The following is a 19,584-nucleotide window of genomic DNA, read 5'->3' as shown; positions in this document are numbered from 1 at the left end:
AGAAGAATTACATAGACCAAAGGCTGGTTGGTGTAGACAGCTTCAAGTGTGACTTACTGCATTTGCAGATCTTCTCTTAAGACTGATGACTTAGCTGGCAGTGAATGGGAGAAGGAAATGATTGTGTATGTTTGCTGATCACAGAACCATTATGAGCTATCAGGAATGATGTGGGTGTGAACCTGTAGTTGATTGTCTATATTTAGTGGTGACACAGAAAATTTATTCTCAAATGTGAAACAGTTATGTTGAAATGAGAGCTGCAACGTGACTTCCAGTTCTGTTTACTGATGTTCAGAATAAAGAATTCAGTGGTGGCTACAAGGATAATTATAGCAGTAAACCTGTTTAATCAAGCAGCAATTAAAGGCAAGTGTGTTTATCTTCATACAGCAGAAACTGTGGTACAGAATGATTGCTTTTTATAAAAGCAAAAGAGTGAGTATCAAGGAGCTTGGAAAGCTGGCCAAGATGTAAAAGAATGCCAGAATCAGATGAGTCTAAAATAATGACCATGAATAAATAAATTCAGAAAAGATTCCCAACTTTGAGAAGAGAATCTGAAACAATTTTTAAATGGTAACCATGTAAGCCAATCAGCAGTTATATTGAAACAACATTAATTAATGACACGAAAAGATAAATACATTACAAAGAAGTCTAAGATGGTGGATTTGTACTACCAACGTAACTGTAAGCAAAGAACAGATTCTTTAGCAGAGTCTGTGGTGGTAGAACAAGGGGAAATGGCTTCAAGCCCAGGAAGGTAGATTTGGGTTACATATAAGGAAAAAATCTTTTAAAATGAAGGTGGTGAGGCGATGGAACGGGTTACCTAGTGCTGGTGGTTGATGCCCAGTCCCTGGATATTTTCAAGACGAGGCTGGATAAGGCCGTGGGCTACCTAATCTAGCTGGGGTGTCCCTGTTCACTGCAGGAGAGTTGGACTAGATGGCCCTCAGAGATCTCTTCCAACTCTAAGGATTCTGTGATTCGGTGATAAAGTTTGTATTTTATGAAGTCTTAAATACATATGGGGCTCTACTTGATCTGTAGAGCTATAATGTATAATACAAAGGGAAATTGCATTAGTTCTACTAGATTTTCTCATGTATCGTTGATTTTTTTCAACAATAGAGAACTAGGCAGTGATAATTAAGGTGGTATAATGAGAATGGAAAACGTGTGCTGAGTTTGACATAGAAAAACAGATTTTATTTATCAAGTTGAGTTTCAGTTGAATCCGACTTCAATACTGAAGATAAATTTGTAAGAAAACCTGTAACTTCATGAATGATAGATAATTCTCTTTGCTTCCGTGTCTAGAATAAAAATATGAAGTGGCTTTTTATAACTTCTTGATGGTAATAGAATATCTCTAATTTGCTCTTTTAAGTAAGTCACTAGAGGCATCAGCCAACCATTCTCTCTGCTGTGGTTTCCTTCAACACATTACAATTTTCTCAGAAAAGTATGCACAGCCTGTTCTAACACTGAGTGATCCTATCAGCACTGGAGAAATTCAGATGATAAAGTAGGTGGCCAGTGGTCTTTTTCTTCTGGGGTTTCCCCTCTTTTCCAGAATGCTTTTTTGTGCATAGGTGCACATTTTCCATTAATATAGATGGTACCCAATCAGAATCCCAGCAAGGGTTTCTAGGGGAGGGGAAAAGGATTTGCACACATAATTTCAGTGTTTGATAATTTATTTGTTTTACTGAATTCTTCTGGAAATCAAATGGGAAGCATACACTGACTTTTCTGGAAACTGACAAGAGCAAAACAGGTGGATTCTATGAATGATTTAACAGTATGTGCCTACAGACAGTTTATATTTTCAGTAAGGTGAAAGAGCAGAGAGGTTTGATTTAATTTGGTTCGTGAAGAGATAGTCACTTAAACCTGCACAGCTGCACAGAAAACTGTGGCTATTGAAGGGACTTCTGTTAGATTTCTGAGTTTCACAGCTGATTCCAGTGACATTTGATTTTAAAACAATACAAGGAGTTTAGGAGGAACATGTGCTTTTGTGCAAAAATGCACTTCAGAGAGATCAGAATTTATATATTTTTTTAATCAGAAATTTCATTTTGGGTGCAGTGAATACCTATTTATTAGAGAGTAATATAGTAGGTTCTGCTGAGATAGCATCATTTTTGTGGATTTAAGAGGATATTTCAGTGTGTGTTTCTGTGTCTGTATTGCAAAACCCTGTAAGATGGGAAGAGAAGAAAGGATAATAATAACTTCTTCAGAATTTTAAGATTATTAAAAAATCACGGAGTTTTGAACAGCATGTTCTCAAAGTGTTCATCATTAAAGATAGATATACTCTTCTGGAAGCTAGTTTTTACTTTTATTGAAATTCATGTTAGTCTTCAGTAAAACAGGATTTGTGCTGGTAGATGGGGATGGGGGAACAGAATAAGCCTTGCATGATCCATGATGAGATAGTTTTGGACCTGCTCTGAAAGCTGGATGCACACAAATCTATGGGGCCTGATGGATTGCACCCTAGAGTGCTCAGGGAGTTCGTGAGTGTGGTTGCCAAGCCACCCTCCATCATTCTTCAGCAGTCCTGGCTAATCAGGGATGTTCCAGTGGATTGGAGACTGGCAAATGTTACGCCCATATTCAAAAAGGGCTGGAAAGATGACACGGGTAGCTACAGATCTATCAGACTCACCTCAGTGCACAGGAAGGTTATGGAATGCATATGGAATGGAATGAATCTCGGGTGCCATCATGGATCAGTTAAAGATCAACGAGAGGATCACACCTAGTCAGCATGGGTTTACAAATGGTAGATCCTGTCTGACAAACCTGATTTCATTCTATGACAAGGTGACCCGCTTAGTGGATGAAGGTAAGGCTGTTGATGTGGTCTACCTGGACTTCAGGAAGACATTTGACACTGTCCCCCACAACATTCTTGTGGAGAAGCTGGCTGCCCACAGTTTGGATGGGCATACACTCTGCTGGGTGAAACTCTGCTGGAGTTAAATCCAGTTGGTGGCTGATCATGAGTGGTGTCTCCCAGAGCTCCATACTAGGACTGCTCCTATTTAACATCTTTATTAACGATCTTGATGAGGGGATTGAATGCACCCTCAGGAAGTTTGGAGATGACACCAAGTCCTTGCGAGGGAGTGCTGATCTGTCAGAGGATAGAAAGGCACTACAAAGGTACCTGGACAGACTGGATTGATGGGCCATTGTTAACTGTATGAGTTTGAATAGGGCCAAGAGTTGGGTCCTGCATTTTGGTCACAACAACCCCAGGCAACCCTACAGGCTTGGGGAGGAGTGGCTGGAAAGGTACCTGACAGAAAGGGACCTTGGTGTACTGATGGACAGTTGGCTGAATATGAGCCAGCAGTGTGCCCAGGTGGCCAAGAAGGCCAATGGCATCCTGCCTTGTATCAGGAATGATGTGGTGAGCAGGACTAGGGAAGTCATCCTGCCCCTGTACTCGGCATTGGTGGCCTCACCTCAAGTACTGTTCAGTATTGGGCATTTCAGTACAAAGGGACATTGAGGTGTTGTAGCAGGTCCAGAGAAGGGCAACTAGGCTTGTGAAGGGCTTGGAGAATATGCCCTATGAGGAAAGACTGAAGGAATGGGGCTGTTTAGTCTGCAGAAAAGGAGGCTGAGGGGAAATCTTACTGCTCTCTTCCAATATCTGAAAGGTGCTTACAGCGAGAGCAGGTTTGGTCTCTTCTCACTGGTGACAGGTGACAGGACTAGGGGAAATGGCATCAAGATGCGTCAGGGTAAGTTTATGTTGGTTATCAGGAAACACTTCTTTACAGAAAGGGTTGTTAAGCACAGGAAGGTAATTGAGTCACCATCCCTGGATGTGTTTAAAAACTGCTTGGATGTGGTGCTCAGGGACATGATTTAGTAGAGAGCTGTTAGAGTTAGGATAGTATGGTTAGGTTGTGGTTGGACTTGATGATCTTTAAGGTCTTTATATCTTGAAGGTTAGTTATCTTACATATGAAATGGAAATTTCTCAGCATGATGTACAAAAATCCCAATATGTGAGTCTTTTTTTCTCAAGGTTGAAGTGCTAATGATAGCCTGACAATATAAGTTACTCTGGAGCACTTTTATCTTACTTCTAATAAAATCTAAGTCCTTAAATAGGTAGACACAACTGAGACATTTCTGCAGCTGCCACACATCACAGATGTAAAAGCTGGCGATATAACTTAAGATATTTTTACTCTGTGAATGGCCAGTGGGTAAAGAAACCTATGTAGAATTTTTGTGTGTCTGTTTTATCTTAAAAATTCAGTTTGCAGATTAGAGATTTACATTCTAATCTTAGAAGCTTAATTTATGACTTCAGAGTTTCCAGTGTCTTTGTGGAAGAGGAATAGGAACTTCTCGTTCTACAAATTAACACTATTTGGGACCATTTGGGGGAGTAGATTTTTGCACAGATGTGTGATTTTTGCATAGAGTACATGTTGTTTCCGGCTTCCCAGCTGAAAATCAGCTGCCTTCTCTTAGCTGCATTTTGGCAAAGTGTCTTGGAAAAATCCAAGTCTTTCAACACTGAGAACTGAATAACTAAAATTCTGAACTTGAAAGCAGTTTGAAAAGTTGCTTAAGCTTTGTTAAGAACTAGAGTTTGATTTCTGTTGTTTTTCAGCTAAAATTAAGACTTGATAGCATTGTTAGAATCACGATATTGACTTTGATCTGTAGTTTTAAAACCTGCTTCAGGAGGACACCGATATACATGCTAAAGGTTTTACTTCATAACAGAAATCTTTAATTTCTGAGGCATTTTATGAGGAGTACAAATCCGTAGATTATCACAACGTGTTTTAAAACTGGCAAGCACTGACCTAGTAAAATAAGAATTGTCTTTGTAAGTGTATATTGAGGAAATCCCTTCATGCTCATACCAGAGATGACATTAACATTCCTGTGAGATCTGAGGATCTAGTTCATCTCTCACATTAACATTTTGGCGCTGATAGATACAATATTCTGCATCTGATACAAGTTAATTTTCCCTGTGATAACATTGCTGTTTGCCTTAGGCAACATAGTGAGGGTGTGAAAAAGCAGAGTTTTGTACAGCTGGGCCTTGCACACTGATTGCTTGCATCCACTTCACAAGATAGTGGAGAGAGAACTGTGGGGAAGACTTTTATTGAGATCATGACAAGGCAATATTATGCCCGTTTACTACTGAAATCTAGTTTGTGGAATCCATAAAAGCACACAGAAAAAGCCAGACAGAAAGCAGAAAAAGTGTAACACCGTGGGAGTCTTATTTCACATGAGAATTAGGAAATTTTTAATCTGCGTGTTTTGGGGAACACATCCTTATTAGATACTTCTGTGTAGATGGAAGCTTGCGGCTGACAGTAATAACCCACAGGAAGGAGATGGGAAATTAATTCTGTATTACTTCAAGTGTTGTCAGCAAGAGCAGTGTGGTTTATTTCAAGTCCTGCTCTTGTTCGGTAGATTTTTAAAGTCATTATTCTTTCAAATGTCTGTACTGGCTGCAGGCTCCTAGGTGCTGGCCTGGGCCTGCTGGTCTCCTCTGTGACGCAAGGCTGGAGGATGCAGCTGGCTCCAGCTGGATCCAATGACACCACCACAGGGGCACAGCTGGGCCCAGCAGCCACAGGCGAATTCCCCTGTGACAGCATCTTTAGAAAGGAGTAAGACTCTTCTTGGCAGTGTGAGGAGGGAAGGAAAAATTGGAAGGACCAACCTGGTGAAGAGCAAGGCCAGAGGATAAAGAGGTGCTTTAGATGCTGGAGCAGAGATCCCCCTACATTCCATGCCAGCATGTGACAGTCTGCCCATGACCTGGATGTGCTCTGAAGGAAACTGTAGCCAGGAACAAGTATGTTCTGAAAGACTGCAGTTGATGGGGTCGACCCACACTAAACCAGGGGTGAAATGTGAGGAGGAGGATGTAGCAGACTGTACTTCTCATCCTTCTCTGTACCACTCAGAAAGTGGTGGGAAGATGTTGTTTTAATTTTTGTCTTTGTTACTCACTATCCAAATCTACTTTGATTGGCAATAAATCAATTTTCTCCAGGACCTACTTGCTTGTGATGGTAATTGTTAAGTGTTCTCCCTGTCCTTATCTTGGCTCATGAACCGTTTTCATCTTTTCATCTCTCCATTCTTCTGGGGAGGGGAAAGGAAGAAGAGCAACTAGATGGATGTCTGATAAGCAGCCAAGATCAATCCACCATAGATGTGAATTTCATAGAAAGAATGAAAAGTTTTGCTTTGATATGTCAAGCATCAGGTTTAGAACAACTACCTTGTCAGTAGAATACTGAGAGCTCATCCTTCAGAACTGTTGTGTACTGTTTCTTTAAAAGGGTAAAACAGCCTTCTGACACTTGTGATGGTACTTTCAAGTCTGTGGTAGGATGTCTGCCTTGATTATTTTCTTGAAACTCTACACTGGAAACAACACAATGTATTGGAAGTTGTTATTTCATAATTATCTTCTGGTATCTCCTCTTTGATAGTGCTAAATGTACCCTAAGCCTTCTTCTATTCTAAAGAAATTCCTATTCTTAGGAAAGCATATTCATTTAAATTAATTTTCTTTGCTGCCTCAGTTCTGTAAATTCTACAGGCAACAATATAATATTCAAATTATCAACTTTGGATGATAACAAGCTGTTACTCTGAACTGGTGTGCAAGGAAGTATATATAGGAATTTAAAAAGTTATTTACTGATGAAGAAATTTCCTGGCTTATACGTGGGATCTGGTGACTATGTGTAAAGGTAGTTTTTACAGATTAATTTCAATTTCATGTTACCTTGTCATGATAATATGATTTTAGTAGAAACAGTAGAATTACTCTAAGTTTCATGACACGATATTTAAAATAAAGTGACAAAATAGTTTCTGTTATAGTGTCTTGAATTAGTTGGGATTGCTGAGAATATGCTGCTTTTTCATTCTTCATCTCTAATCTGTGATATTTCCTCTTGGATGAAAGAAAATGATAATTTTCTTACTTCTGAAGAAATCTGCCTTTTGTTTCTGTGATTATGGGTGTATTTTAGATCTCAGCTATTTTTATTTTACATAAAGCAAAATTTTAGTCTTCTTTCAGGAGTAGTGTTCCCACATATCTTTTTTGCTTTGTTTTATTTTAGAAAAGTGAAAAATCTTGTATGTGAACATATGTTGTAGAAATCTTTTATTTATGAAGACAAGTGTCCACTCTAAACTACAAGTCATGGATTTGTGTCCATTTCAAACTGTCCATTCTTTGTACAAGGCATTTTTCTATATGCCCATTTAATGAAATCAGACCTGTACTTTTAAGCTCTCGTTATACAACATAGATTGAGTTGCAGAGCAAGTACTCATTTTGTTCTTTCTGAAGAACTCTGAATAATTCTTACCATATAAGATTGCCCTGGGCTTAACCTGAGATACAGGTTACATTTGACTTCTGTATGACTCAAGGTAAGAAACTATAAAATGCAGAAATACATAAACAGAGGGAAAAAAAGTCAAGTTACATTGTTTTTGCATAAGATAGATGCACCATCTTGGCAGGCTTTTCACTTGCAGCACTGATAGCTTATTCCACTGGAGTTGGTGAGATGGATCAGTTACTCAGAACTCACTCCAGAAAGCTACTCAGTTGTACTACAGTTGCATGTTATTTCTTACAGTTTTTAATCTTTGTTTGATTACGTGCTTTCATGATGTAGGAGTTTTCCATTTAATCTCACCAAAGTCGGTATTTAAACCCATCCGATATCCAAATAGTCTTCAAAAATGTGATGCTTCAATGCCCGGCTTTCAATTTCTCTTTTGTTGTGTTAGGGTTTAAAGAAGATATTCTTACTTCCACTTGTAGTGATTGAAGAAGAGTTAGGATTATAGCTGTAAGGATAGGGATTCAACATTGCTTTTCTACCTTTGAAAATATTCAAGAGGTGAAAAAATAGTGATGCATTTTTTGGAAACAATCAAAATAATCACAAAGATTATTTTATAGAATCATAGAATCATAGAATAGCCTGGGTTGAAAAGGATGTTAAAGATCATCTAGTTTGAACCCCCCTGCTGTGGGCAGGGTCACCAACCACTAGACCAGGCTGCACAGAGACACATCCAGCCTGGCCATGAATGTCTCCAGGGACAACCTGTTCCAGGTGTGTCACCACCCTCTGAGTGAAAAACTTCTTCCTAATATCTAACCTAAACCTCCTCTGTCTCAGTTTAAAACCATTCTCCCTTGTCCTATCACAATCCACCCTCATAAACAGCCATTCCCATTCCTGTTCATACACTCCCTTAAGTACTGGAAGGCCACAATGAAGTCTCCATGGAACTTTCTCTTCTCCAAGCTAAACAAGCCCAGTTCCATCAACCTTTCTGTATAGGAAAGATTCTCCAGCCCTCTGATCATCTTAGTGACACTCCTCTGGACCCATTCTAAGAGCTCTGTATCCTTCTTGAGCTGGGAGCCTGAGGGCTGGACACAATAGTCCAGATGGGACCTCACAAGAGCTGAATAGAGTGGAACAATCACCTCCTTCTTCCCTCTGGTTATCCCTTTTTAATGCAGTCCAGGATACAGTTGTCCTCCTGGACTGCACGCGCACATTGCTGGCTCACAACCAGCTTCTTGTCTACCAGGACCACCAAGTCCTTCTCCAAAGCGCTGCTCTCTAGCAGTTCTTCAGTCTACATATAAATACCTGGGATTGCCCCAACCCAAGATCAACATGCAAAATAAGTATGTCTCAGAGACTCAAGATCTTAACTACTACAGTGGAAAGGTAGAAAAGAGAAATTCAAATGTGAGCAGTTGCTTCAACATGCAGTCCTCGCAAATTAATTTTTTAGCCTGATCTTGAAGGGAATGAGAAAATATCTGTTGATCTCCATCTGCTGGTACGAAGGTTTGTGCAGTATCCACTAACAAACTGCCACGTGAATTATTGCTCATTTCAGTTATTTAAATGTGATACTATGGCAGGATGCATGCACAAAAAAGCACAGTGCGTATGAGCCCCACTTCACATTTTGTGCAGAGTCTTTTAGAACAATCTTAGTTTCATGAAAACGGACAGCGCAGTGATAAATTTAGCCCCTAAACACTGAATGGTGAACCAGGGTCTGAAACCTTAAGAAGAGCTGCGAGAATCAGTGGTGGAACAACTGCATCTCCCTGCTGTGTAGGAACAGGAGACGAGGACTGCACACATGAGCAGCAGGGAACGAAAAACAACGAAACAGAGAGTGCTACAGCCAAATAAGCGTGGGAAGCTCCAGAGCACTTTGGTCTAGTTCATTTTGTTGACAAAACAATTGCCTTGTGATTCTCCACCCAGAAGGAAACTTACGGGGTCGTGACAATTAAGTGCTGAAATCAGAATACAGCAGTTGTCAACGGTGGTCCTGCGCTGACAAAGAGATACTACAGGAGAATCTAGCTTATTGTTTCATAGAAATATGAGGATAGCCAATGAAGGAGGAAATTCAAGGCATTCTGGATTGACAGCCTCAAACAGGCAAGCCCCAGAACTCTGCCGGCCTAGCAGAGATTTCCAAACACTACCAAAAATAGCATGATATTAGGTTAGCAAAGCTAAAACCCAGACAGAATTAATTCAAGCCAAGGGCTTGAAACAAGAGGCAATTCTACAAGTATAACTGTGATAAAAAAGAAGGAAGAGGTAGGGAAGAGGTGGGCCCTCTCTGTAAGGAAACTGGAGACATGGTCATCATGAGGGGTACTGAGAAAGCTGAGGCACTCAAAGACTTCCTTGCCTCAGTCTTCACTGCTAGGGGCTCTAGCCTCACCACCCAAGTTGCAGAAAACAATGGCAAGAACTTGGAGAAGTACTGGTATAAGTGTAACGTAGGTTAAGGTTGAGGTTCAGTACCATCTAAGGTACCAGAAGGTGCACCAGCAAATGGGACCGATGAGGTCCATCCATGGGTTCTGAGGGAACGGGCAGGTGAATTTGCCAAGCTGCTATGCATCATATTTGAAAAGTCATGGCAGTCTGATGAAGTTCCCACTGACTGAAAAAGGGGAAACATATCTCCATTTTCAAGAAGGTAGAAAAAGAAGATCCAGGGAACTACAGGCCACTCAGTCTCACCTGTGTGCCTGGCAAGATCATGGAGCAGATCCTCCTGAAGGCCCTACTAAGGCATGTGGAAAATAAAGATGAGGTGATAGGTGGCAACCAACATGGCTTCACTAAAGGCAAGCCATGCCTGACAAGCTTGGTGGCCTTTTATGACAGAGTTACAGTGTCAGTGGATAAGTCGGTGTTGGGACTGGTGCTACTTAAGATCTTCATAGGCGACATGGCCAATGGGATTGAGCACTCTCAGCAAGGTTGCAGATGACGCCATGGTGAGTGAGGCAGCTAAAGGGAAGGGAGGCTATCCTGAGGGATCTGGACAGGTTTGTGAGGTGGGCCCATTCCAAACTCACGAAGTCCACCCGGAATGGGGCAATCTCAAGCACACATACAGGTTGGGCAGAGAATGGCTTGGGAGCAGCCCTCTCCTCTGAAGAGAAGAAGGGTTTGGAAGTTATGGTTATGAATGATTCAGCACAAGCAGGCAATGTGCCCTTGTAGCCCAGAAGTCCAACTGTATTGTGGGCTGCATCGAGACAAGTGTGACCAGCAGGTTGAGGGAGCTGATTCTGCCCCTCTACTCTGCCGAGAGCCCACCTGAAGAACTGCATCCAGTTCTGGGGCCTCCAAAGCAAAGACGTCAGTCTGTTGGAGTGAGTCCAGAAGAGGGACACGAAGATGACCAGAGATCTGGAGTACCTTCCCTATGAAGACAGGCTGAGAGAGCTGAGGATCCTCAGCCTAGAGAAGAGAAGGTTCCAGTGGGACCTCTGGGGCTTTCAGTACCCAAAGGGGTCCTAGGAAAAGCCAAGGAGGGACTTTTATAAGGGCATGCAGTGACAGGACAAGGGGAAATGGAAGAGGATAGATATAAGGAAGAAATTCTTTTCTGTGAGGGTGGTGAGATACTGGAATAGTTTGCCCAGTGGGGTTGTGATTGCCTCATCCCTGAACGTATTCAAGGCCAGGTTGGATGGGGCTTTGAGTGATCTGTTGTGGAGGGAGGTGTCCCTGCCTATAGCAGTGGGGTTGGAACTAGATGACCTTACAAGACCCTTCCAAAACAAATCATTCTATGTTTCTATGATTCTATTAATGACAGTCTGTATAACAGCATAATAAATCTGTATTTTCTTTTCACAATGAAAACAGAAGAATTAGGCAGATACGCTGTTATTTAAAAAAATATGTATAAAATTTTGACCATGTGCAATTCAGCATTAGACATAAAAATGAAATAAAATATAGTTATCCATTTTACATGTATTTAAAAATTGTGCTTTTAAATAACAGTTTTTAAAACACTATTTTTAATAGTTAAACATTAGCATGGTATATCACTGTAACTTTATTTGGGGTATGTAGAAATGCCAGCTGGTATGTGTACAGAAAGTGCCTTATGATATATATGTAGTTAATCTTCTGTGTAATATTCATAGATCATGGTGAAGGTGAGCTGACCTAAAAAGCAGGTCAACAAACTTAACTACTTAAAAAAGTTTCTGTACAGTGTTAGTGATGAATTTTCAGTATCTGTTCAGGTTTCTGCAGCTAGTGTGGCTACATGTATTCCCTTTTATTTGATGTGACAGTGGAGAAAGGAAAGGTCATTGTGTTTTATTTCTGTTTGTTTGATTGCTTGTTTGTTTTAAAAATAATACCCAAGTGAGTTTGAAAGAAGACATACTATATAATTCCCATAAAAATTATTTTTGTTTTCTTGTTTGAATCAGAATCTATTTTTGATGGCAGAATATTCAATATGACGATGCCACCTACATAATTCCAGAAGTGACAAAATTCTTCACTGTTTCTATCTTTTGTTTTGCATGGAAACATACAGAAGAGGTCTTTGCTTCTTTTAGCCAGATGTAGCACATTTTCTTATTGTAATAAAACTGTTTACTACATTTTTTCAGTTTAGAGAATGAGAAAGTTCATCATCAGTCCTGCTGATGATATTTTCAGACGGAAAAAAAAAAAACCACAGGAAAGCACTTTGATCCTCCCAGTGTTAGTGACTCTGATAGGAATTTATATTTGGCATTTTAACAATTTGACCTGAGTTAGGGTTCCACATTAATTATATAAATAAATTACATTTATTTGCTTAGTTATTTTAGCTTTAGCAAAACTCTTGTAACAGAAGATATGTATCTGGAACACTAGATTTTTTCTGTATGTTTGTGTGCATAATGTGTTGGGAAAGGAAAAAAAAGCTAAACGGTCTTAGTAGAATGTTTTTAGCTTTTTTTGTTTCAGCTGCTGGCATTCAGCTGGGCTTGCTGTCTCTGTATCTATGTATTTAATTATTTATTTTATTTACGGGTTTAAGTTCAAAAAGTGCAAAAAGAGTGCTGTAATAAGACTTCTAGAGTTTCATAGTTGTTCGGAATGTATTCATACTCCTCAAATTATTCCTGCTATTTCATTTAATACAGTTATAAAAATGTGACAATACACTGAGTTATTGAAGTAGTGTATAGACTTTTGTGTACATACAGTACATATTTAAATGACCCCATGGGTCTCCCAAAGCAAGCTTTTAACATTCCAGATTTTTTGCTGTGCATCTACTACTGGCATGTAGCCACCCACCCACAAGTTTTCTTGAAATAAATTAAATTTATTCCAGTTCACTCAAGAAGAAGACTTGTAAAACATAAAGGCAGTCACCTAGCTAATAAGGTTACTAAAACAAAGATTTTTCTTAAATGGAGTAGGGCTTTTTTGTGTGTTTTTTCTGTTTGTTTATTTTTGTTTCTGTGAACTGTGTGCACAATTACATAGCTTCTTAAATTCTCATCTTATGTTCCTTTTCTTTTCCTTTGCAGATGGGGTTTATACAGATTAATGAGGACTTCATATTTATTGAGCCACTCAATCACACTTTGGCTGTGACAGGTCATGCACACAGGGTGTACAGACGAAAAAGGTCCGTAGAGGAGAAAATTACTGAAAAACCAGCTTCTCAGAATCAGTACTGTGGTGTTGTTACAGGTAATACACAAATCTTACTGAACAGACTTAATGTAGTGAACATGTATTTAAGATCTGTAGGCGGTAGTTAAAAACCAACAACAGCATATTTGATTATATTTATAGTAGTAGCAACTTACTGTCAACTTCAAGGTGGCATACTGAGACTGCAGTTTTATCTGTCAAAAGGTGGAATCTTCAGTTGTGGAATAGACAAGTACAATGATCCATTATATCTGAAAGTAGAAAATGTGGGGCCATTTTATTTCAGTCTAACAACTACAACCGACTTGTGGGCCCAGTCTATTGTCTTAGTAGTTGCTGGTTTACTTATTATGTGCAGTGCTTGTACTTACTGTTCAGTTTTACAACATAAGCACATCTCATCACAGTTTCAGTCGTTAATGTTTTGAACGTTCATGTGAGTCAGACACTGATGTTAAAAGACCTTTGTAACAGTGTTCATCTTTTATGGCTGTCACTTAAAATAAATGTGAAATTCATCTTCTGAACTGGGTGGTAGAAACAGTTTTTCAAGAAAAGAGGCTTCCAAAAAAGTCTGGCACATAATGATCACTTAGTAATGTTCAGTGTAGAGGAGAAAAGGGCTTTTGTGGAAAATAATACTCTGCTGTTCCTGCTTAATTGATGGCTTCTTTTCTCCAGAGGAGAGAAGACATGAGTTGAGGATATTTGTAATGATGTTGTAGGAAATTATCATAAAAACAAACACGAGAGAGGCATCTGCTATATAACAATCCATGGTATGCATGAAAATGAATAAAGATGCAGACTCATCTGTAAGGAAATTATTTTTCTGTCATTTTCATTAGCAGTCAGCCTTTCACTTTTTCATGTCCTCTAAAATGGAAAAGTCAGCTTATTCTGTTCCAGTAATCTTATGCCCAAGGCTCTGACAGTGCAAATACTCTGTCAACAGAGATTCAAATATTTGTTTGAAGTTGGTTTTATTATCTCTACTACCAGTCTGGAATTTAAAAATAGCTCGAACTGTGAATAACTGATTAGCATCTTCTGGCATAACCTTATTTCCGGGAGGCTTTATATGTCTGCAGTTTCTGACTAATTCTGTTATACTGGCAAGACTAGTCCCTCCCTTTGATGTTACCAGTTGTGTTACATAGTGGAGCTGCAGTAAGCTATATTGATAGAAGTGGTGTCTATGCTAGGAGCAGTTGCTGTTGTGACAATACTTAGCATCACTAACATCACCAGAAAATTAATTTTATGGGTACAGCCTTAAAGTGGATTGCAGAAAGGAGAGAATAAAAAAAACAAACAGACAAAAAACCAAAACAACAGAATAGTCTTTTAATGCAATATTTGAGAATTTTAAACCGAATTGTCAAGTAAGTAGGTTAATGAAGATAAAACAGCAGATTCATGGAGCTCTCTGATGCTTTGGTACTCAGATTTTACACAGCTGCCTTGGAGAGAATTGCCCAACACAATGTAACTATTGTCTTACATATGCTTACTTCTCAGCAATATCTTACAACAGGATCTCTTGTTTCTGCAGTACTGGTGTGTCAGAGTAGGTGCTATGGAACAGGTATTTTTGCTGCTGGTTTTAAGCCAAATTGATCTCAAAGACTGGCTACATATCAAGCAAATATATATTGCCAATGATGAATTGTGATTGTTAGAAGGAATGAATGTCTTTGTTGGAGGTGCTGAAGGATCACTATATAATACATATAATGGCTTTTCATGCAGAATTAGGGGAAGCAATCAATGAAGGTATTGTTTGTTGTCTGTAACTGTTGTGTTCTGTGCTGAAAGATACTACATAGCCCAAGTCGTCCGAGGAAAGCAAAGAAATTGGTTTTGCAAATGGGCTGCTTTCTTTCTTGCAGTTTGGTGGAGGGAGAGAATAGGACTGATGAAAACGTTTACTTTCTGAACTTGTGGGAATGTGTGTGTGCCTTTTCACTGAACATGCGTATGATTTACTTATGTGAGCCAGCTGCACATACACAGATCTCAAACTCTGCACCTTTCTGTAGCACATGGTCCATCCATGGTACCTTTCAAATCAAACCAGTTCACTGACCTGTTGCACAGGATTCATGAGAAAAGCAGTTGCTATTAGAACAAAGATCTGCCTAGATCTGCCTTGAGAAACTATGCACTATTCCTTCTGCCTAGTATGAGGCTCTTGTTCAAGCCTGAAGTTGCTTGTGCGTTGTAGCTGGGTGATGGCAAAAGTACTCTAGGAAGAAAAAATAATCTCAAATGGTTGTTCTGTTTCACACAAACTGATGAGTGAGAGTGCTTGCACAAGATACAGTAGATGTGAATTTTGCATCCTTTCTTTGTTTGAGATGGAAGGCTCTTCTTTTACTTTTCTGACAATAAGCAATATTCAGTTCTTCTGAATTACAATCAGACCGTGCTCTTTAATTGATGCTATTTTTGTAGGAAAAATTTAGCAAGTTTTGCTGGACCAAAAGCAGAAGTTTGACTTAGTGAAGAATGGACTGGCAGCTGCAATAGCTGTGTTAGTCCTTGCTCTAAATGCAGTTTCCATCCAACAATCATGAAATAAGTGCATAAATAATCTTAGTTGTAGATATAGATTTTTGAGATTGTGCTAGAGGATACTGGTGCTGCTTGAGTGGTTGCTTTCCATTACATTCTTCAGAATACTGCAATTTCTGTAAGGTTAATGCATCCCTTTTCTTTTCCCTAGGAAAAGAAATCCTGGATGTTGATGGTGGTGGGTTCTCTTATTTGTGCTGGACTCGAGTGGATTCAGGAAATACTCTTGTGCCTGAGGGCTGGCAAGTGTGTCAGAGTCCTGTAGTCATAACTTCTTCACAACGTCAGCTCAGATACTTCTGAGCAATCTGTTGCTTCAGTGGCTGAATTTTCAGGGTTATTATTATTATTATTTTGAGAGGCTATTGAACGTCAAATGTTTCTAAACTTCTTGGCTGGGGTACTGGAGTATTTCTAGATTTCATTTCAGTCCCAGATTGTGAGTTTAAGTAATAAATTGATATGAAATCTTAATGTTCCTTATAACTGCACTGAAAGTCAAAGTCTTACTAATCACAGTGTTCTGGTTACATTTATATTTTATTTTTCTATTGTAATTTAGTTTATAAACTGAATTTCTGCATCTTTACATCCAAGAAGCAGTGTTTTGGTTTTGTTGTTGTTGTTGTTGTTGGTTGTTTTTTTTTTGTTAAACTGACTTTTATCATTTTACTACATGCAATGTCAGTATAGATACTTTTTTTTTACGGAGTTGTTATCTGTTATGCAGTATACATTCATTAATGAGCAGTTCTGTTTTTGTATATGTGAATAATCAAGTATTTTTGCCTAAAACCTGTTTGGTCTGTTAGGTGGAAGTAATCGCAGTAGTTGTTTGGATGCCACTGCTACTAAAATTAACAATTCTATTTATTTAAGAGTCTGGAGGAAGAGCTAAAATTTTCAGATAAATGAGGTCTCACATGATGGGGAATTCTTCCAGCAATTTGGATAAGGCTGACTGGCCAAGAACAGATCTTCCTTTGGTTTGTTAACCCAACAGATATCTGAGGAAATGAGGGACACTGCCCCTTGCAGCCAGCTTGTCTGTGAAGCTGAGCAGTCTTCTTGTCCACAACAACCCAAAAAATAGAAGATACAGCAGTTTTTGGGACTGTGGTGCATTTAGCAAAGCACTGACTTAAATAGTGGACTGCTTACTTCAGTTCTGAATAAAAATTAGATCTCTAGGTAAAATATTAGAGAAGTATATTAGCAAACTTCTCAGAACTTCCATGCTGATACTAAATCAAAATTTTTCAACCAGTAGATGCTGTTAGTGAGAAAGGAGTGAATGATGAATAAGTGATATTGTTGGAAGCTATACTGGAATCAATCACTGCTCCTAAAAGGGAAATGATATCGATCAGATGGCTCATGACAAATCTTTTCTAACCCAAATGAATTTACTGTGTAAACTCAGAGCCTTAGCCTACTCATGCAGCCTTGTGTAGTAAGTCACAGTTGTATAGCTTGTAGGGTGTGTTTTCTTGGCACAAATATGGATACTTGACAGTACAGCTTCATTAAAAACTATTCTCAAAAGCATGAAAAAAACAAGTATGATGCTTTGTTTTATGCACTAGGCTCTGGATCCAGCCAGCAAACACAAGTATAGCATAGTGCTAGCTATCCATGTAAGGCTAAGCAAGCTGATTGAAGGATCAAAAGGTGGGAGGTTAAAATTTAGATTGTTTATGGATTTATCTAGTATTACTTTTTAGGAAATCAAAACCCAAGGCTTTATTTATTTCTGGAGATCATACGCTTTTAAAAAAAATTATTTCAGCAACTTATAGTGACAGTAGCAATGACTTTGAAATCCTATTAGTGCAGCTTTAAAAAAAAAAAAACAAACACAAACAAAACAAAAAAACCAGTCATATTTTATCCTGCATATTCTTGACATCATTCATCTGAAATTGTCTTTCATCTTTACAAATCAGTGAATTTTTCTGGATATTTTCTTGGTACTCAGTTTGTGACAAAACTTTATTCATCATCTATTATGCTGAGATACATTGACTGTACATTTTCTCTATGCTTTATGCAGATAAACAGTGATTCTTCAGCCTCAGTGAGACTACTTGTACGTTAAACAGAATATTAATTTAACTCTATCTTATAAAGCAAAGAAGGATGCGCCTACTATTTTATAAATATGTCATGTAGTGGGATGCAAAGAATCTGACTGTCTTTATCTGAGCAGCTGAATGATAGTCTTGTTTCCCTCGTGTGAACTTACATTCAGGCCATCAGTCTGAGCCTAATCGCACTGGCAGTGCTAAATAAGAATGTATTAGCGTTCATGAGTATCACAGTGCACACAATCAGTGAGATGCTCTAACTACAGGTAGCAAATCCTTAAGGTACGCGAGGGGTACTTTGAAAGATGTATTCTTCAAGCAATGTTTTTATGTTACAGATAAAAGAAAATCCAAGAATCAGAAAGTATCAGAAAGTGGAAGAGGAAAACGATACTCTTACAAATTACCTCAGGAGTACAATATAGAAACAGTTGTGGTAGCAGATCCAGCTATGGTTCTGTATCATGGAAAAGATGCTGCCAGAAGATTTATTCTGACCATCTTAAACATGGTAGGAAATTTAAAATTCATTTTGGCTTTTGCCACCAGTGCATGCGTAATGAACTGATTTCATTGCTCCTTTTTATTATCCTGAGAGAGTACCTGTAAAGAGACAGTCAGCACATGACCATTACCAGGCTGTCAAGATTTAACACGTCTATTTTGCAACATAAAACCATGATGCTGCACATCAGTTTGCACCATCTGGTCTTATATCTTCAGCGATGAAACTAGAAAATGGGATCTGACCAAGGTGATTTTCTGGTTAGAAGACTATGATATTATTGGAAAGCTGGGGTATTGCATGATTTCTAATGATCTGTGCTTACTGTGTAAATGCAACTTTGTCATTTAGAAGGATTACGTGATCATCACAATGGATAAGAAAAAAAAGTTAAGGCACTGAGTTGATTACAACCCCTCCCAGCTGTTGCTGCACTGCATAAAGTGCAGCAAGAACTAGGATCTGTCACGTACAAGGAGAGAACGTTATGAAGAAGGAGCATAAACTGAGAAATAAATAAAAATACTGTTTTGCATGAGAGGAAGGGTTATTCCCATGATCTTGCATTTGAATGAGTAACAGTTCTCATGTGAATAACTTTATATGCATGTGCAAGTATGTGGAGAAATTGGCCAAACTTCATAAAGTGGTTATGACCGTTGTCAGTGTGAAAGGTTCTTTCTGTTCTTCCAGAAGCAGTATTGCCTAATAACAAAATTAGTTCTAGGCTTTGTTGAAGTTATTGGAAGTAAAAGCAACCTCACTATAAAATGTTAATGTCTCTGAGTTTTGATATTTTTAGTCTACAGTGTGTTGTGTTCAAAACAAGTGCCTGTTTTTTTTAATCTTTTTTTTTTTTTAATGTTTTTTTTCTTCTTCTTCTTCTTAGGTTTTTAACCTTTTCCAGCACAAAAGCCTTGGACTACAAGTTAATCTTCGAGTTACTAAGCTTGTCCTCCTTCATGAGACTCCAGTAAGTATGCATCATCTTTGTCTTAGTCTGCAGAGGACAATGCTACTTCAGCTTGTTGCTCTGTGAAGGCTTGTAATATTCATTTACTTTAATGGCCAACAGCTTTTCTCAGTTTTCTTTATGTATTATTTACAGTGCTTGACAGCCCCAGTAAAGATCAAGTTTTTGCTAATCTGAATGTTGTATATATTGAGATTCCTATGCTTGCAGATGAAAGTCAGTAAAAAAAAAAAAAAATTCCTATGGAAAATCAGCTTGTGTACTGCTTTTTGTATATTCACATAACTCAATGACAGACTTTTTAAAACTTGGTGGATGGTAGGAGAGTTAATGTTATTTGTCAGACAA

General features: G+C 38.7%; 1 protein-coding gene across 1 annotated transcript in view; it reads left to right on the top strand.

The window, feature by feature from the left end:
* The window catches only part of ADAMTS19 (ADAM metallopeptidase with thrombospondin type 1 motif 19), a 154,825-nt gene that overhangs the window by 20,566 nt on the left and 114,675 nt on the right, over positions 1 to 19,584 (top strand). Inside the window, exons 3-5 of the mRNA XM_090131681.1 lie at positions 12,965 to 13,130; positions 18,097 to 18,269; positions 19,153 to 19,236. Coding sequence (XP_089987807.1) covers positions 12,965 to 13,130; positions 18,097 to 18,269; positions 19,153 to 19,236 — 423 coding nt within the window. The remainder of the gene's footprint in view (positions 1 to 12,964; positions 13,131 to 18,096; positions 18,270 to 19,152; positions 19,237 to 19,584) is intronic.

The sequence above is a fragment of the Phasianus colchicus genome, chromosome Z, assembly GCF_987193195.1.
Source record: "Phasianus colchicus chromosome Z, bPhaCol1.hap1.1, whole genome shotgun sequence".
Taxonomy (NCBI): domain Eukaryota; kingdom Metazoa; phylum Chordata; class Aves; order Galliformes; family Phasianidae; genus Phasianus; species Phasianus colchicus.
Note: the sequence above shows the minus strand (reverse complement) of the source record. Positions and strands in the feature narration are given on the sequence as shown.